Raw genomic sequence first — 24,526 nt, 5'->3', positions numbered from 1 at the left:
GACTCACAATATATCTCCTGGACACAAGTTGCAGCAAACACAATGCATATTGCATGCTTCACACAAAACATAATGTAATGGCAACAACCCAAACAACAAAACAAAACAGCCACAAACAAATTCATTTAAATAGATAAGGTCGTACTTGTAACAAACAAGTGGGGAAGATGCACACAAATGCCAATGAAAAGACTATTTTAAATAAAATAAAAAACAAGGAAAGAAATCATCTGTGGCGTGTGCAGTCAGGGTGAAAAAATGGCATATGGAACATTTATTGCAAAACCCAAAAAATGAACAAAATCCAAAAGGTTATTTCAGATAGGAGAGCCTCCACTCTGCAACTTCGATGGCTTTTAGAAAGCATTGCCACACTGGGCCCAGGTGTTGACAGTGTTATTGATGGAAAATGGGACACAACAGCTCTCCAATGCCAGCAGATAATACCTACACCACAAACAGGCCAACAGGAAGGCAACGTGGAGTGGGTCATCACACTTAACTCACAGATACTAACCAAACTGGCTAAGGTTAGCTAAAAACTCACCACAATGAGGTCTATGTGGTCATAATTATAGTCCACAAACCACTTTGCAAAAATCTGATGTTCGCATGTTCAAATTCAATAACCAAATCAGAGAAGGTCTCAACAATAAGAAAACACACTCGTAACAGCAGGTGACGCTGTGACTTTTGAGGGGGCAAGACATCTGGTCGCCATGGTGTTGTGATCCCACAATATCCAGTGCCCACAAACTATAACAGTATTATTTAATGGGTCAAACAAATACTGAACCTTTTTCCTCTGTCTGCTTTTAATGCTGGTCCGAGTGCCCCAAACCCATTTGCTCTCATATTGACATTTGCTAAATCAGTGACAGAGATGCTTGTGATTTGAAATATGAATGCATTAGAAGTGTTTGACAAGCTAACACACTTAGTTGCTATGCGTGAATCACTGGTTGGCCGGTAACAGTGCATTAAATTTGAATAACTTTGGTTGCAGGCTCACTATTTTCGCAACGTGATGCTCAGTAGAGACATGAACTGAAATGTTGCATAATGAAGTCTTATTCTGGTGTTTCCATGATGTAGACTTTAATTAAAGGGGCATGTATATTGAGGAATGTTTATACATGCTCTACATATATGTAGTAATGATACTATACACTGCACTGTAATTAGCCTGCAGGATCTCTTTAAAAAATGTTAAGAAGAGATGATCCTCCTGACGTTAATATTCTGCTTTAGCCCTTTTCTTCTGTATTTCTGTTTGTTGCTGTCTCAAGACAAATTTTAACTTCCTAAATTCAAAAATATAAGCAATATATTAAAACCACACTCTACTCTCTTTGAAGATGTTCCACATGTGGTGTTGCTCCAGGGTGGATGGCAAATTGTAAACTCATGGCAGTCTGACGCTAACCCAATATATAAATCTGATTAGGATTCGAATTAAAGACTCGATTTACCACATCAGAAACTTGATATCCTACATCTGCCTCACAGAGTTGTTTATCCCTGTAGCACCAGATTGAAGTCACTGCATACCATTTTTTTTAACTCTACCTACCATTTGGAAGCATACTGTAATTTTCAAGCTACTATTTTTTGATCTTTGTGTTCACTCCATTCCCTTATATACTTTTTAAGCAGATGACAGTTAAAAGTTAAAAGTGAGATGAAGCATCTGATCGGAGGTCGGAAATCCCCCTGAAGTGAGACGCCCAAGCCTCATATAAAATTTAGGGGGAATCCAACAAAAACGGAAAACAGTGTGTCAAAACAAAAGTGAGGTCAAAACAAAATCGTATTAATATTTGTTTAAGATTAGGCACAAACTCTTCTCATTCTTTCCTCCCACAGTAAGTGCTATGAGAGACCTAAAGGGTTCAGGAGGCTGTTCTGAGAAGCTAACAAGAGGAGCGAATGTCATTCTGGCTTGAGTCTGACTCGCTGTAATTAAGTATTGCACTGTTTGCCCTGCAGTTTTGGACCATGTGAGTTGAGTTATTAAAGTATGCAGACCACAGGGGCCCCTTGCTACAGTTAAAGGAGAGGGGAAGGCTGTGTTGTCATCGACTAGCCTACCTGTGTGTGCATTTAGCTTTAGATACACTTATGAGGAGAAAGTATTCCAGAAATGGTAAAGAAAAGTAAATTTTAGATTATTATAACCATGGTGCTTAATCCTTTAATTGAGTATAGTTTAGGAATGCTGTGTTGTACTTAAATCACTAGAGTGTCTTATAAGGTTTGAAGTAACTGACCAAAAGCTCTGAAAATATCAGGAATTAATATGTTGATGGTGTTCCACAGATTTTGTCTTACTGTACTGGCATAAAGTGTCTCGTGGCAGCATCTCATAAATCAAAACTTTTTCAAACTCAGTCTTCCTTTGGTTTCCTACTTTGCTTTTTATGTTACACTGCTACTCCTGGTGTTATTTTTGTACTGTCTTTATTAGCAACAGCAGCAACCTAGTTCTAGTATCTAATCAGTAAAACCAAAAAAACAGTTGTTGCAAAAATATGCCTTCCATCTGCACGGTGTACACGGCTGCTGAAAACAGTACACACTGCAGAATATGCACAGAAATGTATTATATGCAAAAAGATACATTTAGGGCTTCATGTATCAATTGATCAATCAAATATTTATTTCACACATATAAGCAACAAATTAATAAACAAGAAAAACGAAGAATATCAAATCAGTGAAGAGCATCATATTCACACGACCATTTCCTTTTGGAAAAGAGGAGGATGACTGCATTGATTCTTGGCAAGTCACCTCTATAGGGAGATTAAGTAGGTCTTTCATGGTTAAAGTTTCATTGACAGTATTGGGAAGATGAATGTCCACACTATAAGTACAAATTCAAGTATGTACGGAAAGAGTACCCCTAATGTTAAGAATCACCCCTCAGACTGGGCATGGCTGTATCCTCCACCTGGTGTGCTTCAGCCTGCTTGCCCTGTGTTGGTTTTGTATGTGAGGTGTTGATGAAAGAGCGCTGTCAGTTGCTAGCCGGGGCCGAGGGAGCCTGATGCACGTGTTACTGAGACATTCCTGTGGTCGGCTTGGATTTTCCGTCAGTGCCCACACCCCCTTTTACATACACACATGCTACTTTATACAAAGGCATGCACTGGTCAGTTGAACATAGCACGCACACACTTAATCACACTCAGACACACATGATATTTACCACATTTGCAGTTATTTTGTGAACCATTATGCAAATTTAAGTTGCTTTAAAATGCCAACTTGGAATGATGTGGTTGGATAATTTATATTGTATTGAGCTGAGTTTTTGACTGTTTTGTGTGTGTGCATGTGCATGTTTTTTAATGAATTAAAACAAAATACAGATGCATCCGCTGACAGTACTAAATCAACCTCTGTCTTGCCGCAAAGTACAAAGTGCATGCGTGGCAGCCTACATATGAATACGCTTGCAAACACTTATAAAAAAAGAGTGTCTGTCCTCACTGAACCTAAAAGGCCCAGCTTTTTCTCAAGACTTGGAAATACTGGTTCGATCAGATGAGATTCCCACAGTAATTTGACATAATCCAACATTTAAAATGACAAGTAGACTTATTAAATAAATACACAAATTATATTAGAGGGTTTACTGGCACCAGTCTTGCCTTAGCCTGCCTTCACTACAATAACAGACAGGTGGTGTGTCACACTGTTGGCCTAAGGCACAACGAACACATAAGGTTCACTCATTACAGATTTTTTTTTTTAATGAATTTCTGTGGTTTGTGTAACATAACTATAATCAGTGTTTTGATACTGAGGAAAACCATGAGTGCAAAGCATAGGTCCTCACTCTTTTAATAATTAAAACCTAATTTGGCTTGCTGCCTTAAATTTCTTTAAGGACACACTGCAAACTATGCCAAGATATGTCAAACTTAGTCAACTTTGGCATTTTAACAGATTCGACTAAAGACATGGGAACAGATTCTGTTTTCTTGTGACAGGCTGCGCGTAAAAAGTGCCTAAAGGTAAAGTTTTAAATAGTTTCTTTGCTATTTTGTCTGTTTTATGTAGACACGACGCTGGTTCATCCCTTGAGTTAGATGCCTTTTCCTGCTTGAATGATTCATAGGTCAGTGTTAAGTGGATTACCAACATTAAATATTAAATTCAGTCAGGAAGCCTCAAGACCATTTTGTAAAATTACCAGAAAAATAAATGGAATGGTTAAGCCCAAAATAGGCCTAAAACTTAAAGAATATTAAAATTACAGTTATTACCTCTAATCTTTACTAGAAATGCTGATGTACCTGTTTAAAAGGCACCCACTTGCTCATGTGTTCAAAAGATTAACTCAAAAAGCGAAAGCGTCTTTCCACTGCCTCCAGATAGCAAATACAAACAAAAAGTTCTTTTTTTGTTTTCTCAAATTTGAATGCAAAACGTCCCATGGGAAAGGTTAACATCATCAATTACCCCTGATTTAATTTATGTCTACATTCCATTCAGTGAAATGGGAGACCATTGTACAGATTAGTGCCTATTTTGCTACAGTTTCTGTGAATGCTCTGTTGGCATAATCCACAGTGAGAAAAGGAACAATGAGCTTGAGTGTGCACACAGGAACTGTCTTTGAAATACTAATAAGGCTTTCTAAAGAGAGTGCGTATTGTCTGCGCGTGTGTGTGTATGTGTGTGCGTTGTTGTATACAAGCTGTGGCTGGATTCCCAGAAATCGCCTAAATGTTGACGCATGAGGGTCTCTGTCAGCGAATGTGCCACTTCCTGTCTGTTTTTGTTTGTTTTAGTGTATATGGCTTTTGCATCTTTTACCATCAAAGAACATACTCATAATTGATGAAACTGGATCCACTCACATCACCATTCTTTAAATAGAATGGCGCTTCATAAACCTGTCATTAGTACCTGGGGATCTGCCCAGTCCGCGAGCTGCCTTCCAGTCCTCACTGAGGCCTTCACCAAAACCGCTGTCTAGATCTCCATTCCTGGATCTAGCTTTATTCCACCTACTGTTTTCCTTCAAGAAACAATGTCTTGAAGATGTGGTCCGTGCTAGTGAAATGAAAAATGAAAGAAAAACATGGCAAACTTTACGCAAGTCTGCGCAAGACTTGTACACTAACAATAGTACAGTGCTGAACTTTTCTTTTTTTCCCTGAAGGTTCCTCTGGGGTATTGTTGTGGTTCCCTTTGAAGGGTTTTCCAGTCTTTTGCTTCACTGATCACCAATAAGTCCTGTTCCCAGTGCACAGCTGAGAGGAGTCACTCATAAAGTTCAAACACACCCTGCAGCCACTCTGTGAATCAGAGGCACAATTGTACCACAGTTTTCAGCCGCAAGAAAAATCTAACTAATCAGGTGAATAATTTATTTCATTCCAGCGCATGCTGCACAAGGCTTCATCTTGTGATTGCAGCTTAGATAGATGCTAAAGTGATATCACTATTTCAAATATCAAGTCCATGATGTTGTAGTTGAGTCTTTTCTCCGTTTGGAGCCTTTAAGTCATTTTACTTGCAAGTATTTCAGACTTTATGCAACATCTACTGCAATCCTGCCCCTCCTACAGAGGATCCAGGATCTTTCTTGCATTTGTTTTAACAGGCTTTTGGGTTCAGTTTTTCTTTATGTAGTCTGAGAACAAAGGTTGTACAACCTTAGAAAAAGATGTTTGAGACTGTATGAAAAACCCTGAGCAGACCTGATGGCAACATTTTTCAATGAGGGGTTCTCGTAAGGCTTTCATGCCAGAAAATACAACTGGAAATAAATAAGTCGAGGCTAATAGAAACATTAGCAATGAGTGTGCAAATGTCTCCAAGACACATAAACACTTAAGCATATAAACATGCTCTTCTACACATGATTTATGCCTTTTTCTATGTTTACACTCCAGTCAGCATCTCTGTTTCAAGCTTCCTATTGCACTCAGATGATTTCTTATGCCACACCTGCAGCAGCAGGAGCAGCAGCTTGGATCCTTCGTGAGGCTCTCTGACTTTTGTCCTGTCGGACTTGGCCATTTTTGTGATGATCCATGTTAGGCTTAGACTATTTTTGCCAAATTGCTGTTTAAGTTAGTCATTACAGAGCCATTATGGTATAAATCTAAACAACAACCTATGACAAAATGTTCTAAATTTGCCTCATGCATGTAGTCTGGTCCTACTGTAGGTGACATATTTGAGCGCAAGCCTTGTGCACACATGTGCCTGCTGCTGTGTGTGGATGTGAGCCATGCTTCGTGGAGTGTTTTGTTGCTCAGGACTTGTTGCTATCCCTGAGGCTTACGTCACCTGACATGGATTTGACTGCTGTTTCCGTGGCACTCAGTCGCTGGCCAGCTTCACTCCTGCAACTGTCTTTTTTCCATTCATTACTCAATAGCTTTTCAGATAAGTGGTTTTTCAAGTTTCACAACTCTGGTCTCATTATCTTAATCGTGACATCTTTAAGTTAAACACGAATTCATTTGAAAATACTTTCTCTTCCTATGTGGTATCATAGCCTATGAGATCAACTGAGATGAGAGGGAAGAGCTTATCTTTGTGCACAAGATGTGGTTTGACAAAGCACTTTGGCTTGTGGGGTAATGACAGGCAAGCAGTCCAGGTTCACGGCAGTGCAAGTGAATAGCTTCCTCTAGTGGTAAAAAGAAATAATTGCAATTCTGATTGAGATCAAAATAAAAAGCATAAATTATTAGTAAAGCAAAAATATAAAGACTCATATGTGCTTGTCTGCTTTCAGGACATCAATGTTTGCATCCTAGAGAATTACCCTGAGTGCTCCAACCCAAGGGTTTTCTACATCATCCCCTACTTCTGTGGACAGCATCCTCAGTGCAGGTATTTATGAGATTTTGTCAAGTTGCATTACAAAAGCTTGGTAATATTTCTTTCCAAGTAATGCTACTCTAGTGCAAACTTTCTCTTGGTCTTATTTTCCTTCTGTCTCACACAGAGAGCCAGGAGTATGGGCTTTGGAGAGGGCCAAACAGAATGTGCTGGAGAACTACCTCCTTGTGGGGATATTGGAAGAGCTGGAGGACGTTCTGCTCCTGCTAGAGAGGCTCTTACCTCATTACTTTACTGGAGTACTCAACATCTACAAGAGCCCTGGTAGCTGCACCTTGTGATATAGAATGTTTTATGCTGTCAGAGTATCGAGTGAATGTTTTCCTATACAAGACAATAAAAAAGTCTTTAGCATGGTAACGTGATCAACGTAATTAGAATGTGAATAGTTTTGCGGGTATTTTGTCACAAATTTGCATAGCCTGGTAGTGACCGTTAAAATGCTCTAACTTCCACACAGGACAGAGTTAGTTCTCATGATTTGATTTATCCATACCTTTTTTTTAATGAGGTTCTGATCACAAGATACAGTTTATCTGTTTATTTTGAATGTCATAAAAATGTGCTATTACATGATTTGGGGTGATCTTTATTACGAGAAATATTTAGTGACTTCATACAAAAGGTAGCAACACCTTTTGTATGTGATTTATCAAAAATATCACCTTTATAAGAGCTGCAATAAGAGTTAGGTAGCACTCTTAGCACTCATATGGATAGTAGTCAAGATCCTGTGACTTCCAGATACAGACAAACAAACTGGTGATGGCTAACCAACAGGGCATAGTAGTGGTGGACAAGCAGAGCAAGAAGGCCATAGTGACAGATATAGCTAGGAAGAAATACCAAGAGCTGCATGTTATTTTTGTCCAGCTTAGCGAACCGCTTGTCATGATGACTTAGTAGCAAGATATCTAAATAGATGAGGTGATATATGAATCATTCACATTAAACAGCAATCACTTGCTACTTAACTGGAAAAATAAGTGGCTTAAGATGATGATATATGATATAGTTATTAAGTAATTTCCTGTCTAAATAAATGTGCTTGAAACTTTTTTTAAAACATTTTGATTTTAGTCTTTGCTGAACTTTGTTTTTTTGTCTCTCCATCATTTTGTTGCAGATTATAGGAAAATGGGAAACATGACAGGCACTGTGCGTAAACAAACCCCCACTTTAGAGGCCCTGCAGGTGCTGTATCACCGCATGCGCTATGAGTACGAGTTTTACAACTTCGTCCGTGACCAGTTCCACCTCACGAAGAAAAAAATCGGCCTGAAGTCTGTTTCCAAACCCCCCGCCTATTCAAATGATTTCCTGCGGCAACTGGCCCTTCGAACCCCAGAGCCTCTGGATGAAGACGAGGAACTGGAAACGGATCTGGAGGATGCAAATAGCTGGCTGGTTCATCCCTAAGGGATGCTCGATGAACATTAGACGCAGCCACGTAACGGCTGCTTAGCTAGGACTGGCTAAAGAAAACTGTACCCTGAGGACAAAGGGGAGGAGTTTCAATCTTTCAGCGTCACCCAGAGAATTGAGGTGCAACTCCCAAACTGACAGGCTCAGCACTGAAAACTGTAGAGTTGAGAAACTGGATGGACAAAATGCTCTATTTATAAATTGACCAAGGGCAATGGGAAATAATATTCAACTCAATCTGCTTGACTCAAGTTTTCCTTTTTATAATTTGGGCTTCTTTTTGGGTTCGTTTAAAAACCGTACTGTCGCTGTCATCTCCAGGGAGAGATTAGTGCAAGATCTGGACAGCTAACTGTGATTGGAAATGTGCTAAATGTTATCGCCAGGTTGTTTACTATAGGAGAGGAATTAAAGGCATTTCCCAAGACAGATTACTACTTTATGAGAGGTTTGATGTCCTGAAAGCTGGATGTTGTTGTGAATTTTAAAAAGTGCCATAAGCCTTTTAGGTATATTAGTCTTCCAGGACTGTTGTCAGACCTTACTAAGGGTTCTGGGATTTGTGTGGCAGAAAGTTCTGTGCACAGCTGGCAGAGTTGTGACATAGTCAGTTCATTTGTTTTAGTATTGGTTTATAACATTTTGTGTAATTTTGTGTAATTTGTTAAATACTATTAGGTGTAAATGAGGGTTAAACTGCGAGCACTCAAGTATGAATTCAGAGAATTCCAAAAGTGTGCATGAATGATTGAGTTTGACCAAACAAGCTGTGTATTTTAGCAAAGATTTATTATTTGGGACAGGCTATATGTTGATACTGTAGAGTGAGTTAAAAGCCTTTATGAAGCCTAATTTGTATTCCAAAGTTTAAAAGATTGAGCTTGCCAAATAGCAGTTTTTTTTGCAAAACTGTATGAATACACTGCACTTTGTGTTAGGTGACATTTCCTTAACATCTGCAGCAAAATGAGGGATTTGGTCACAACTGAATGCTGATTTGCCTGTCATTTCAACTCAGATTATTTGTTGTTTAAGGGTTTTCTGTATATTAATGTTATCATCAAAGTGTGTGAAGTGTTACCAAGCCCAGTTAATACTTATTTCTAATTATCCAGCAGCTCCACAGTGCTTTTTCATCACAGATTTAAAAAAAACAATTAACCATAAGCTATTACGTGACTAAACATTTCACTCTACCATCTTAATCTCTGTTCTGCGTATCTTCATCATTATGTTCCATGTTTTGTTTTTTGCTAGTTTTATTTATTGTTTTCTATTCATTTGCATTCCATATAAAATTCTCAGGAAGATAAAAAAAAAACAATGTTTAACGCTCACATTTTTTTTGTTGTTGTTTATGCTGGTGGCTATAAAACAATTTTCGGCATTTAAGGGTGTCTAGAATGAACAATGGACAATGAATGAACAACTAACAAAGACCGTCAATAAATGTCCTCTTACTATTGCAGCTATTGCCCCTGTTTTACTTAAAAATGGTTTTGATACAGAAAAAAACGTACTTTTTACAGACTTATTATGGTGACTCCATTCGGGGAATTGCTAACTATATGTATATATATAATATGTAGGCATTTTTTCCAAGAACCTTTGTTTAAGAGAGGGCATTCACTCACTGACCACTTTAAAAAAAGTGGCCCTTAAAGACAGAAAGGTAATTTTGGGGACGTTGAGGCATGTTGTTGGTACCATGATGTTTTGGGATTTTTCCCACACCACCACAGGGTTAACAGAGTAGAGTCAGAAGAAAATGGAAAATATCCACTTGGCAGCATTTCTCTGGGTGACAATGCCATGCTGATGTCGGAGGTCAGAAGAGAATGGCCATACCACTTCAAGCTAAGTAACTGTGTAACTCGGGGCATGAGTTACTATACATACCTAGCATGCAGCTCTGTATGCACAAGAGTATTTATTCTGGCATGTCAAATCTTGAAGCAGATGGCCTAAAGCAGCCACACCAGGTGCCACTCCTTTGAGCTAAGAGCAGGAAACTGTGGCTACAATTCAACAGGATATTGGAAGAATGTTGCCCGATATCTTGAATTCTGCTCAGACATTTATGCTAGGACGTAAACATCATGAAAACCATCATGATCTATACCGACTTATATCAATGGTTCAGGCCACAGATGGTGTTTAAATGGGGTGTGGGACATTTTCTTGCCGTATTCTGGGACCTGAACAGTGTTTAAATGCCACATCTTACCACTGCTTTATGAGCACAATGTGAATGTGTGAATATTTCCAGCACCTTGTTGAATATATGCCACAAATAACTAAAGCTGTTCTGAACACAACAGGTGCTCCAACCGAATACTAGCAAGGTGCACTCAATAAAGCGTAAATAGTCATCACTCATTGTAATACTCAAATGTTTTTTTATTTAAATCTTGAAAAATTTGAGTGACAAAATGTTTTTGGAAATATCCACAAACATTCATTACATTTTCAGAATTTTGGCACATCGTCAACAACAGGAGATAATCACTTACATGAAGCAGATTGATAACAACATCCTTACATCCTTACTCGCTCCATTTAGCCCAGTAATAGCCCCCACTCTATTTGAGGCACCAGTATCACGCCAGAACTGGAAGTTCACGTTAGAAGAACTCATGTTTAGTACTTTTCCATACACATAAGCACACACACATAAAAACTGGTAGTTTTCTCCTGAAAAGTTGAACACAGAGGACCTTTATGTATTCGGTAATGGCGATGGGAATGTCACTGTGGCTGTGGGACTTCCCCTTCACCATCAAACACAAAGCTGTTAATGTATATAGGCACCGTATCCTCAGACCTGCTGTATTATTTTTGCATTTCCAGCACCAAGTTCAAACTTTCCTTATTGACAAATGGAAGGAATTCACTTGCTCCTTTACCGAGGTTTATAAAGTCTCTTTCTGTATCACTGTAAAACTGTGCTAACTAAAGCCAGTTCATATGAACAGAATGAAAAAGCCATAAACCCCAGTGTCAATCCTCTGCATATTTATTGTAAATCAAAATAAGACGAGGATGCTATTAATGGAAAAGTCCATACTGTTGATTGCAGACCAGTCACCAGTTTTAGAACACCAGCCGCTGTTCTTTTTCTCCTTTGGATTAATGCACCATAACTGTAACATAATATTGTAAATCAGGTATATACAGTACATCTCCACAGTGTTGTGGTCCATCCCTGTATTTGGTCCAAACATCTGGAGATCATATTTGACTCTTGAAGACTCTATAAGGTACTATTATGCTTCTTTTCTTAATCTGCCTAGCGTCTGATTGCATATAAGCGCATATAAAAAAAATCTTAACTTGACTGTTCTACTCAGTTATACCCACACATGCACACAGATTAGATAACAAAGGCATAGTAAAGCTCAGCAATGGCATCTTAGACAAGATGAGCAATTAAAAAACTCCTGCACACTGTTATTGTGATCGCCGTAATGTTTATGGGTAATTAGAAAATTCATTAACCTTTAATAAAGGTCACAATAATAGGAAGAAGAAGAACTAATAAAGGTCTAACAATGGTGTGCAAAACTTTGCTCTTTTGTTACCTTTAAATATTTGATCTTTAACAAGAGGCAGTTGAGAATAAATCCAGTGATAGATTCACAGCAAAACTGATGTCCTGAGATTAAAAGAAAGCCTTAAAAGGCAAGTTGAAGGCACTTATTTAATATTAGAATAATACATTCTAGATACACGACATACGATTTATTATGGTATAAAATAACCAAGGCACTGCCATGATCTGGTCAGATGGTCGGAGATGCCAAAAAATGTGCAGCAGTTTAGCTTTGATAACTTTGTTTTAAAGGATGACTTGGTTCAGTACAGCTGGAGTCTGATTTTAATAGTTTTGGTCATCACTTCTTGTCGGTAATATAAACACTGTGGTAAGAGCAGGAGGATACCCGCTGAAACACTGCTTGAAAGAAGCCCAACAGGGCAAGAAACACCTGACGACCTAACATAAAAATCTGCTTTTGTTCTGCCTATAACTACAAAAACTTCATTTGATTTAAAAATAAATAAAGTCTTTCTATTGTCTGTCATGTCTGTCTTATTTGTAGCTGTGTTCCAAGAAATTTTGAAAAAAATTTTAAGTACAAAGTTAAAATCAGTAATAGAAATTATGATCGAAACTACAAAAAAGACTCAAAGTATGCTTTCACAAATTACCACACATGGCACATGATTTTCATTGTTTTGTGGTGTTTACATGATAGAGCAGAAGATTGTGAGGAAGTTCTCAGGCCTCCTAAAATATCAAGCTGTTGGTCACTTTACAGAACAAAATGTCAACAAAAAAGTCACTTCACAAGTTATCATAAAAACGTATCTTTTCTTGTTTTTCACTTTTTTCCAACCATCCTATTAATCTGTCGTTTTTGTTTCCAGGTATTTAACTGTTGTTACCTCGTCTCTCTTCCACAGCTTGTCTCCTTGTGTGTAGATCTCTGTGTTCCCTGAAGTGTACGGCTCAAGCTTTTGCTCCATGCTGGTTCAGCTCCAGTCTGTCGTTCATCTTGCTGGGCTTACGTCCCAGAGATTCAGCCTCTTCCAAGGTGGTTGTCAGAGGTTTGCCAAGGGTCTCAGGCAGAAACAGTGCGAGTACTCCAAAAATTAATGCCAGGATTCCTACAATAAGCTAAACACAGGTTGTGATTGAGAAAAAGGGGGGAAATTTTTTAATTTAGCAGTGCTGCCAGGGTAAACTTAGAAATAAACTATGATAAATGAGAACAAATGGAAGTTGACAGCTAAAACATTAAATGCATTTCTATACCTGAGGTAGGTAGATCCAGATGTCAGCCAGGTAGACACAGAAAGGGGCCACCACACTGCCGACACGGCACATCATACTGCCACTACCTACTGCCAAAGACCTGGAGAAAGAGCAGCATTACTCCCTCTGTTAGAATTAATTAAAAGTCGGAATATTACATTGATTTCAGTTTTTAAATTTAGTTCACAGGTCTAGCTAGTTCTAAAGTGGAAGATTCAAACATGAAACTTTGCCCTTAATATAGCAGCAAAGTACAAACCCCTATTCCAGTAAAGCTCTCAAGAACAGAATGCAATGATTTCCAAATCAAATCAACTTTAACCTGAAATTATGGTTGTATATGAATGCATGAATTTTCTGTTTCACGTATAAAGAGTTCTTTAGTTTTTGCAATATGAAAAAAATAATAGTTTTAGCAGTTTTAGCAAACCCTTAAAACAAAAACAAAACTCTTTAGCGTGCTTACCTGATGATAGTCGGGTAAAGCTCGCAGGTGTAGAGGTAGATGAGACCAAAGGCAATTGCAATAGCAAACTTTCCTATCATACTCAGAACAATAGTTAGGATCTCTATGTCCTGTAGAAATGAAGAGAGAAAGAAAAACAAAGAGAAAGACAAAGATTTCAATTCAATTTAGCTTTAATCACGTAGCACCAAATAACAAAACTAAATTCCAGGTGCATATACTACTTTTAAAAACTCAAGAAAGCACAAGTAAGTACTTGTACTTAAGTACTTGTACACCTGATTGCCCTTGCTCATCAGAGACTTAACGAACTTAATAAGTGTTGCTCTGTCAGTCACTATAATTTAATTCATTATTATACTCTCTGACAAGTTCTGATTGTGTGTCAAACATGCCCTTGACTTAAAACATCCATAAAAACATACATGTTAATATATGGTAACTAAGTGAAGAATAAGCTTGAATGTAAAATGAAATGTATTTGATTATTAATTCCCATTGACTACAAAGCAGTGTATAAACTGTATACAGCCAAGCTATCGTGTGGTTTCTATTAAGAAGTGCTGGAAACAAACTGGAACTTAATGAGACTGCAACTGGATTCATGACAGCTGGAATGAACAGGTGTGAGTAAAAGGGTCGCTACTGCCGTGTCAGCAGGGTTGCGACACAGAACTTTAGACGTGTCCCCTGTCTCCATGCTGCTATTTTTTTTCCATCTTTCACTGTTTGCGTGGCTCCTAAGATCAAAGGTCATATTTATTTAAAAATGAAGTACCAGCTGTTTGCCAGCTCATCCATGAACAGTGCTAATTTGGGCCAGAGCTCAGAACACATGTTGGGAGCTTCAAGTGTCGGATCTCATTAGTACTGGTCAGTGATCACAAAATACATCGCAATAACAGTCGAGTTCATTAGAGTACAAGTACTTTAAGTAACTCTATGCTATATTTATTCTATCTTGTAAGCAGTAGCATCACTGTCACATGTGTAAAGCTCCACATGCAGTTAGGATGCAGGATTACAAGCATGGCTCATTTGTAAGAGTTACCAAGACGAAGCCTCTTCCCTCCAAAAAAGACATGGCGGTATAGCTTAGGATTGCAAAGTTGCCTCAGAACTTAACACATGTTAGAGAGAGTTTCTTAAAGTACATGTACTTGTACAGTTTGGACTGTCTGATTTATCGCCTTGTCACTGGGCTGGTACTGTTGAACTCTGACACTTGCACCTAAAGATGACTGCAGATTTCTGTGAACAGCTGAACTTTTTTTTGGTGGTGGGGGGTGGGGGTGGGGGTAGGGTGCATCTCTGTACGTACAGCAGGTACCACAATAACGAGAAAACAGGCGACCGCAGCCAGGAGCAGAGATGGGGCACACGTCTTCTTCCTTCCAATTCGATCCATTGCAAAACAGCCAACCAGATAAGAGGGGAGCTCCACTGCACCTGGAAACAACCAACCACAGCCGCTCTCTGTCAGGGATTATCACTGGCACTGACAGTGACATTCTATCTGGAGGACCTAAATAACCATCTGAAAAGCTGCCTCCCAGATATGCTCTTCACTGTGCCTCTAATGGAAGTAAATGGGGATCACTCACTAAATATTCCTCTGGCAATTAAATGATCAAGATTAAAAATACACTTTCCGTTGAGCGTGAAGATACAAGACAATTCATTTAAAACAATTACTTTGTGACTTGAATTAACATAATTTACAATTATATTTCTAAGCAGTCATCCTGAAACACATTTCAGCAGTCATTTTGATGTTAACCTCAATTTCAGTGATGACCTAGACATCCAATCTGCATGTTAAGAATCAACACTCAAATCTGAAAAAAACCTTCAAGTTTACTGTCCTGAATGGAAATCTACTGGAGAGTTGTGAAATGCAAAAAAACCCCAATAAAAAACCCAAAAACAAGCCAAACAACATCATTATCCAATCATGCTTCTAGACTCATGACAGTTTTAAGGGAGAGGTGGCAGAAATATTCTTCTACTCGACCTCTAGGTAAAGATGGAGGTAAGTGGACTTTTTCTTGGTCGACTTGGTTACACATTTGGTTATCTGCCACAATCTTTACTCTTATCTAATGTCAACAATTTCCCTTGTGGGATTAATAATCTACCTACCTACCTAAGTCACAGCTAGTAATAAATTCTGCAAACTTATTTTATAATTAAGTGATCGTACTGTTACATCCCCCAGGAGGATGTCTCTTCTCCCTATTAACCTTTTGTTTTGTCCAGGCTCCACCTCCTCTGTCCTGAGTCAAAGGTTAAATAAAATCCCGTGTTTTCAAATAGCATTACATGAACACTATATCAGTTCAACTAAAAGATGTTTGTTAGACTGTAAATCCTATTTTCTCAATCAGACAGAAAACCACGAGGAAGCCATTTAGCTTAAAGATGGAGCGCTGCTATTTTTGTTGAGTCCTCGCAGTCTGATTTCACTCTCGGTTACATATACAGAGCACTAAACAAAGCAAAGTAGAGGAACATATCATTTTTACTGTGTTTGAAATTTCCACATAAGGTTCTGCTCAACTTAGAAGTAGCAAGAGTTGTTTTTAGATTAAACAGGTGAACTAAATCATCTCCAGACTCACTGGAAACACTCTGAAGTAGAGTAAGAAGCAGAGACACTATTCTACATCTGACACCAAAGGTAAAAAAAAAAAAAGTGCCAATATGATCACAATATTAAATACATGTTTATAGTTTTGCAATCTCAGTACCAAATTCACACTCATGTGACAATCACTTACCAGCAAGGAAGAGGTTAACATACTGGTTTCCTCCCAGATTTACTGAGCCCAGAGAGAAGACGTAGTAGCCCAGACTGCCGATGAACCAGATGGCCCACACTGTGCATGTACGACCGGCCATCCTCCAGCTGCCAAACAGGTCCACGATGGTCAGCTTCTTCTCAGGCTTGGATGACTGCTCGTCTGTGTCTCCCTTCAGCAGACTTTTGCCATCTTCTCTCTTCCCTGGCTCCAGGAGATCCTCAGCTTTCAGCCTGCATTCAAGGCCGTTGACGCGGGCAATCACATTCAGCAGTTTCTCAGTTTCCTCATAGCGGCCCTTGGCCATCAAGTAAAAGGGAGTCTCGGGAAACTTCCAGCAAAAGAGCAAGAAAGGTGCGGTGCATACGGAGAGGACTATCTGGTAGATCCACCACACCCGCACCAGGTAACCAGTCAGAGCCACCATCATGACGCCAACAGCAAAGGCTGCATGCACATGCATCGATGTCCATGTGCGTACCTTGTTGCCAGTGAACTCTGTTACATAGACAAAGACCACCACCAGATAGCCACTAGACACCTGTCAAAAGCAAAGATGAGAAATAGGAACTAGTCATTTTAATAGCAGTTTAATAGCAGTTTTCCACAGAAAACAGATAAAGTGGCCAAGAAATGAAAATGTAAAAAAATAAAATAAGAGATGGACAAAATGCCCTTCTAACATGTTACAGATGTTGATGTTGTATATAGTACTGTGCAAAAGTCTTGAGTCATCCATCATTTCTTAATATTTGGTTTCCAAGGAGCTAGACTTTCTTAAGATTTTTAAAGTGCACTTGAGAAACAGGCCTTCTGAAGTTTTTCTTTGGACATTGGCTGCTTTTTCACTCATTTTCAGTCCAGACTTTTTACCTGACCTGGTGGCTGAAATTTTTTGCTTTTGTTTAATTTGTCTTTGGGAGGTTTGTGGTTTTTGTTTCTTTGTTTGTTAAGCCACTTAACACTGACCTATGAATCATTCAGGGATAAACTGGGGGGAAAAGACAGCAAAGATCTGAAAGATAGATCTGGTCAATCAGTTGATCCATTTACTGTTGGTTACAGCCTCACCAGAAACGGTCTGAGTGGAAAGGTGGCTGTCAAGAAGGCATTCTTATGAAAGGGAAATGGGAGAAAAGGCAGAGGTATACCAAATTATAGAAGACTTGAACTGAATTTGAGTGGGAACAGATCTTATGGAGTAATGAATCGAAATTTAAATTTTTTGGTTTAAGTCATCATCAATATTTACAGAGGATGTCAGTTCAGTGGTACAATAGCGACTGTCTGCAGCCATCTTTAAAACACAGTGTCGTGGTTTGGGGTGGCGTTTCAACCAGTGATGTTGGGGATCTTGTCAAAATTGATGGATATTTGAACACCATCAGATTTTGATCCACCATGCAATACCGTTAGGAAATAATGTAATTGCACTTCATTTTTCATATTGGCAATAATCCTAAACCCATTTACACCTGGACAGAAAAAAAAATCACAGTGGAACACTATTAGTCGTGGATTGGCTTCCCCAGAGTGCTATGGGATCATCTTGATAGAGAACAGAACATAAGACAGCCAACATACATAGAAGAGCTTTGAATGTCCTTCACGCTGCATGGAGAACTATTCCTGTAGACAACTTAAAGAAATTACTAAAAAGTGAGAGTTCAGGGTCTGTCAAAGAATAAAGGTGGTCATACCAAATATTCCCTAAAAACTTGTTAGACCTTTGCAGAATCTGTCCTATTTATTGTATTTCCTTGTATGTTAGCTCATGTTTCAATAAACAGCTGCAAATGCTGAGTGAGAGGTGGCTTGAGACTTTTGCACAGTACCATAATTTGTCCACAAGATGGCACTCTGCAGCTTCCCTGCTGGCAACCGTGTTTGAAACGCCCAACAACCAGCTAATCCCAACAGAGTCGGACAGAGTATAAACAAATAAGCAAATAACTACACATAACAAATGTTAGGGAAATCTGTTTTGGAAAATATCGGTCGATATATTGGAATATCAGATTTTTAAATCAGCAAATATCTGTATTAGTCTTTTAAAACTTATGTTCCTCAGACTTTAAATATAAGGTTATGATCATGCTAGTAAACCTGAAGTATATCCTTTGTGTTCAACCTTATGAACTTATGAACAAAGAGAAACTGACTGCATGCTCTTGTTGTACACAGTACCAGCACACAACAAATTTATAGTTCATAGTAATGATTTGGGGATAAGTCTTTGTAGGTTTGCCGTGTGGTTTCATAGTGTAGCTGTGCAGTATCAGTGTACAAGGGCCTGACTCTATGTGAAAAACAACAGCTGTAGCTGCCCTACCACTGCTAATGTACTGACATGTGGACTTGTAACCATACAGACCGCCTTCCTTAGGGGTGTTAGTTTAAGCAGATATGAAATAATCTGCATCTAAAGCAAACAAACCCATGTTTAAATATAAAGACAGAAACTAAACCTGTTTGTCACTGTTTGTGTCACATTTCCTTAAATTACATATTTAAGGAGTATTTTTGGTTTGCATGTTGGCTTAGCTGCAATATGCCTACAGGGGGTGTATTCAAGTATATTACCTGAGAACATTAGGGACTGGACAAGAGGTTGTTTAGCTGAGAAACATCCACTGGTGGCTGTTTGCAAGAAGAACATTGCAAATATGCCACTTCTCTTGTCCCACGTTGGCTTTTTATAAAACACACGCACGCACAGGTACGTAACCATTCACAACCGTACCCACCATAGCAAGGAGAAAGCGGAGCACCACAAAGAAATAGTAGTTTCCGGAGAATGCTACAGCTACTCCGAACCCAAACTGACAAACGCTGGTGAGCATCAGAATCTTCACACGCCCAACTCTGGTGGAGAGAAAGAAAACTATGTGAAAAAGAATTACAGAGACAAGCAGACCAATAAAGGAAGAGAAAAGAGCTTGTATATTCAGTTAAGGAATTGATTAAAAGGGGCTTATAAAGTTGTCACAGTCGCACGTGGTTTTAAATCATTTCGACAGGAGTGCTTGACAGGAATATGATACTTGTGCATGAAGTTACGGAGAAGACTGACTGCTTTCTGCTAAAATTTACTGCTGTAAATGGTAAATGGCCTGATTCTTATATAGTGCTTTTCTACTCTCCCGAAGCTCTTTATATAACAAGCCTCATTCACCCATTCATGCAAGCATTTTTTTCACTTTTTTGCTCAAGTGCTTTCTATCTAACAATCAAACGAATTCGCATTCGGAGAGCAACTGGGGTTTAGTTTCTTGCCAGAGGATATTTGGCAAACAGACTGGAGCAACCATGGATCGTACCACCAATCTTTCGATTAGTAGGTGACCTGCGCTACCTCCTGAGCTACAGCCACCCCTGCACATGTAAATGCTAACCACTCAAATCTGGCTTTGCATTCTGCTCCAGTCATTACCTTCCACTTCTTTTTCCCCCAATCTACATCAACTATGCTTTCACTTGTCCTGCCTCATTTTCACTATAATAATTTCTTTCCACTACCTTCTTGACCTAATGTGAAGCCATACATCCTGAAATTACAACTACATGAATTACAACTACTTTGGCAAGTTCCTTTTTTTTTTTTAAACATATAGTCTATGCCAGGACAGCCCTTCCTGTTTAAAACTTAACTCAAAAAGTGTCACATGGTAACATTTAACCCCTGTCTTTGACTCTACATGTTGCCTGAAAATAACCTTGACCTCATCTTACAGCAGCCCCTGCTTACCTGTCAGCAACGTCCCCAAACACCAGCGCTCCAATCAGCACCCCGAGCATGAATGTGGGCTGGCACAGCTTGGCCAGCCACTCTTTATCACATACCAAGTCCCAGTCGGTCACAATGCTTTGGTAAACTTCGGTGTGGTCATAAACAAAGTTCCCTGTACATTCTTTCACTGTTTTGTTGCCATCGAAGTCATACGAAAAGTGTGTTGGGTTGATGCGAAGGGTGCAGCGGCACCGGCTTAGCTCCCACTGTTCTCCTTCTGCTGTCTTCACCACCAGTGGTCCACTACCTGATTTGAAGACTGGTAAGATTTCTTCCAGGCTGCTTGCCGTCACGTTACCATACAGAACGTCGGTGATGTTGCCGGGCACGCTAGACACAAAAATTGGAGTTTCCACCAGAAAAACTGAGGCCAGGTAGTGGATTCCACAAGCTATGGCCTGGAAGACTGCTGCAAAGTACAGACATGCCTGAAATCTGGACAGAAGGAGAATACAGGAAAATTATTGTGGTGATTTTACAGTATCACCACAAAAACAAAAAACTTCTACAAAGGCAACCTTAATAGTTCAACTTTTAATGGAATCTAAAAGACATTTCCAGGTATCCAACAGCATTATCGTTTCAAGACAATTGCTTTGAATGTAGTAATTTATTCAGAAAACAAGTCTATATCCAGTGTTGGGGAGTAACGGAATACATGTACCGCCGTTACGTATTTAAAATACAAAATATGAGTACATGTATTCCGTTACAGTTACCGTTTAAAAAGGTGGTATTCAGAATACAGTTACTTTGTTGAAATAAGTGGATTACACGGCGGTACTTTCCGGTTTCATAATATGAAATTCATATTGTCGCGGGTCAGGACTGTTTGGGTTTTGTTTGACAGCTATGTTCTGTTGTTCCAGGCGTTACGGTTGCCATGGTTACAGGGTGATGCTCTCTCTCTGCGTGTTTCCTGGGTGAGAGAGCACTTTTTGTTGTTGTTGTGCTAAGCTAATAGGCAGAATGCTACAGGTATAGCTCTAAAGAATGTAGCATCATAGGCAGTGTAGTCCGTGCTCAGTGTTGGGAAGGTTACTTTTAAAATGTATTCCATTACAGATTACAGTCAAAGGAGCTTGCAAAGAAAAGCGTCTGGACTTCTTTAAGTTGCTTGAAGACGTTTCACCTCTCATCTGAGAAGCTTCTTTAGTTCTAAGGTCAAATGGTGGAGAGTCCCAGATATAAACCTAGTGGGAGTGACCCCCCACAGAGGGAGAACTGAAGAAGCTTCTCGGATGAGAGGTGAAACGTCTTCAAGCAACTTAAAGAAGTCCAGACGCTTTTCTTTGCAAGCTCCTTTGACTACGATGACCTGGATGACTGAGAACCTTCACAGACATATTACAGATTACAGAATACATGCCCCAAAATGTATTCGTATTCCGTTACATTACTCAATGAGAGTAACGTATTCTGAATACTTTGGATTACTTAATATATTATCATGCTGTTTACAACTACGTGAATGTACTATTGCTGTGTGATTTATTACTGTTACTGAAGGTCTGCGGCTCCGAACCATAGTAAAGGGACCTCTGGCTAATATGGTGGGTTCTGTGTCGGGCTCTTAGCCGAAAAATAGCTTTACTTTGTTGTGTGGGTCAACTTTGCTTGCGAGAGACAGAGAGAGGCGTTGAAAGACTGCTCCAACGGAACTTATTGTTTTCAGAGGAACACGGTGTGCAGTCAAGTCTTAATAGCTTACTTACAACTGGGCTCTTCAGGCACTCTTCTTGGCTGCAGTGGTTATTATTATATTTACATGCTTCAGCTCCTGTTTTTGCTCGATGACAGCTCGTACTTTTCCTTTTTCTCCCTCCCTCGCTTGATGAACCAGCATGATAATATATTAAGTAATCCAAAGTATTCAGAATACGTTACTCTCATTGAGTAACGTAACGGAATACGTTACAGAATACATTTTGGGGCATGTATTCTGTAATCTGTAATGGAATACATTTTAAAAGTAACCTTCCCAACACTGGACATATCATAGACAGCATCTTGAGACACCCCTCATGCCTCGGTTTTCTTCCAAGGAGTCAGACTTTCTTGTCATTTTTAAAGTGACTTTGTGCAATAGTTGTCTGGGCTTTCTGAAAATCTATCCATGTTCTTCTTTGGACACTGGCTGCCTTTTTTTTTTTTTTACTGATTTTCAATCCAACCCTTGCTCCTCCATCTTCAAAATATAAAGAAATTAATGGTGACTCGCGATTTTAGCAGTGTACCCAACCTGTGTGGAAAGGTAAAACTTTTTTACCAGCTTTTTAATAAAACCCTAAACGTTTTTAGGTTAAAAAGTGGGAAAACAACTTGACTGATGGAGAGGTAGTCAGGTAAAACCAACCCGCACAGAAAGAAATAATTCTAGGTGTGTTTATTAAGTCATTTTGAAAAAGCCTACTAAAAACGAATATATAAACTTTATAGTTTAAATACATTAACCATGTGTCTCCTAAAGATACACAGGCCCATTTCTAACTGTAATTAGTTATTTTTCAAAATTACAAAGAGGTGACAAAAGTTTCTCTAAGCGAATGTCCACCCCCTTTTTGAAACATGGATATATCTGTATAGATAAAAAAAAAAAATACCGTATCATTGCTGTAAAACAAATTACGTCATCTCCCACTTTCAATAGTGTTTGTTTTCAAAATAGCAATGTGAAGTGGGATGTGTAATATTTACGGTTCTAAAGTTGGTGCCTCCTACCACAAAATTCCCCCCACTCGAATAAAGAATAAAGAAAATGTAAAGTTTCAACTGACTATAGAGAAAACATGCCAATCCTCACGGTACCTTTTGAAATGTCCGAGCTCGTCGAATACTTTCTCCACAGACATTTTCTGACGGCGCGTTTGTGTGCGGTGGCTCCCGGTGCGTCTCTCCCTGGCGGGCAGCAGCTCCTGAGCGGATCAGCACCAAATAATGAACAGAGGCCTTCACGAAAGCAGGGTGGGAGGGGCAGACACATACACACGGCTATTGACAGACTCGAGCTCCTGGGGCAACTACCTTATAAGCGAGACGCTGGTGTTAAAAAAAAACGCCCTCTCTTCTCTTCCCAGATATAATGAAATAGACAACTGCCCCAAATCTTTTTAATTTTTATTTTTAAACTAAGCGAGCCGCCCTCAAATCTGGACACATGCTCTCTACAGAGTGCAACACCTCAGCGATACTAAAATGAAAAAGTCAGCACAACACTTTTCCAGAATTGCGTCTTCATAATTGGTAACACGTGACTGGGTGGTTTTAATAAATAGACTGGTGTCTTTCCAACTTCAGATTCACTTAAAACCCCCAAATGAGCTGGGAAAATCACTGGTGATGATGATGACGTTTTGGAAACTTAAAGGTCTGTATGATGACTTAACATTTGTTTGATGACATCACCTCTTTGATTACATTAGTTTTATCAGTCTAATTTGAACTTTTTGTTGTGGAAATGGCACCTATGATGTATCCAAGGGCTTTTTTTTTCACATTTTGATACAAAGTGAAGTAGTGATGAGAGTTGTTTGCTTTGATACACCTGTGACTATACCTATCTGCAAACTGAAGATCTTGTGATGTAGTGTGATGTGATGTGTAGAAGTATTAGATCTGTTTATTCTGTTGTTAACTGGTTATCCTTGCATAACGTCCACGTGTAAAGTTTAACCCCTATCAGGGTCAACATAAACAAGCGGCCACTGAAACAACTAGTTACTCTAAATGTGCCTGGTGTTTACAGTTTAAGCAAAGCAGTAATGAGCTGCTGGGTTCATAATAATCTCAAGGTCCTGTCTCTGCACCAGCAATCATTCCCTCTTTCTATTTGGCTAGCTCACTCAAAATTGTGGCAACAGCAACAATGGCTATTTTAATTGCTTATTTAAGTAAGCATTTAACATTTTAAGAAGTAAGAAATAACTAGAAATGCCCAGACTCCAAAGTAGCATCCTCACATGGCTCTAATAAACTATCCAAACTTCCAAAATGTATAGTTTGCTTCGAATTAAAACAAGCAAAACAGCTGTAACCATAAACACATAGCTGGCCTGGGTAGTGTTTGTATACACAGCAATGGATTACAGACCAAGTCCTTACTTCTGTGAAAGTGTGCATTTTATTTGATTTTAGTTTGAGCGACTAAAAAAACATTTAATGAATGCATTTAATCTTCTCCACCACATTTTTGTGGGGTGAGATCACAGGTTATTCACGTCTGTGCAAGACCCACATTTAGAACTTAAAAGCCCGTTCTGTGTCTCTGCTTCTCCAAGTGCTCCTAACGAATCCTTTGATTAATGATTGATACGTTCAGCCGTTGTGTTTGTATTGACTCACTGCATCTTGTCTTG

The 24,526-nt window shown here is 39.1% G+C and overlaps 2 protein-coding genes across 4 annotated transcripts in view; one reads left to right on the top strand and one right to left on the bottom strand.

The window, feature by feature from the left end:
- Positions 1-9,766, top strand: part of usta (uronyl 2-sulfotransferase a) — a 59,287-nt gene extending 49,521 nt beyond the window's left edge. For both annotated transcript variants that reach the window (XM_004541751.5, XM_004541752.4), the window contains 3 exons: positions 6,767-6,864; positions 6,980-7,137; positions 8,000-9,766. In XM_004541751.5, coding sequence (XP_004541808.1) covers positions 6,767-6,864; positions 6,980-7,137; positions 8,000-8,292 — 549 coding nt within the window. In that variant the 3' untranslated portion in view covers positions 8,293-9,766. The remainder of the gene's footprint in view (positions 1-6,766; positions 6,865-6,979; positions 7,138-7,999) is intronic.
- Positions 9,767-9,822: 56 nt separating this feature from the next.
- Positions 9,823-23,131, bottom strand: slc22a16 (solute carrier family 22 member 16). 2 transcript variants are annotated; one of them, XR_190948.4, is made up of 9 exons: positions 22,980-23,131; positions 20,130-20,606; positions 19,129-19,246; positions 16,361-16,922; positions 14,902-15,029; positions 13,581-13,690; positions 13,115-13,214; positions 12,745-12,976; positions 9,823-11,441 (listed from the first exon to the last, which is right to left on the bottom strand). XR_190948.4 is itself a non-coding variant. In XM_004541753.4 (8 exons), the coding sequence occupies exons 1-8, from the start codon at positions 23,021-23,023 to the stop codon at positions 12,809-12,811; spliced, it is 1,707 nt and encodes a 568-aa protein (XP_004541810.1). In that variant the 5' UTR covers positions 23,024-23,131; the 3' UTR covers positions 12,524-12,808. The 2 variants fall into 2 exon arrangements, 1 of the variants encoding a protein (XP_004541810.1); XM_004541753.4 differs by lacking the exon at positions 9,823-11,441 and having other exon boundaries at positions 12,524-12,976.
- Between the last annotated feature and the right edge of the window lie 1,395 nt (positions 23,132-24,526).

Source organism: Maylandia zebra, linkage group LG15 (assembly GCF_041146795.1).
Source record: "Maylandia zebra isolate NMK-2024a linkage group LG15, Mzebra_GT3a, whole genome shotgun sequence".
NCBI classification, from domain to species: Eukaryota; Metazoa; Chordata; class Actinopteri; order Cichliformes; family Cichlidae; genus Maylandia; species Maylandia zebra.
Note: the sequence above shows the minus strand (reverse complement) of the source record. Positions and strands in the feature narration are given on the sequence as shown.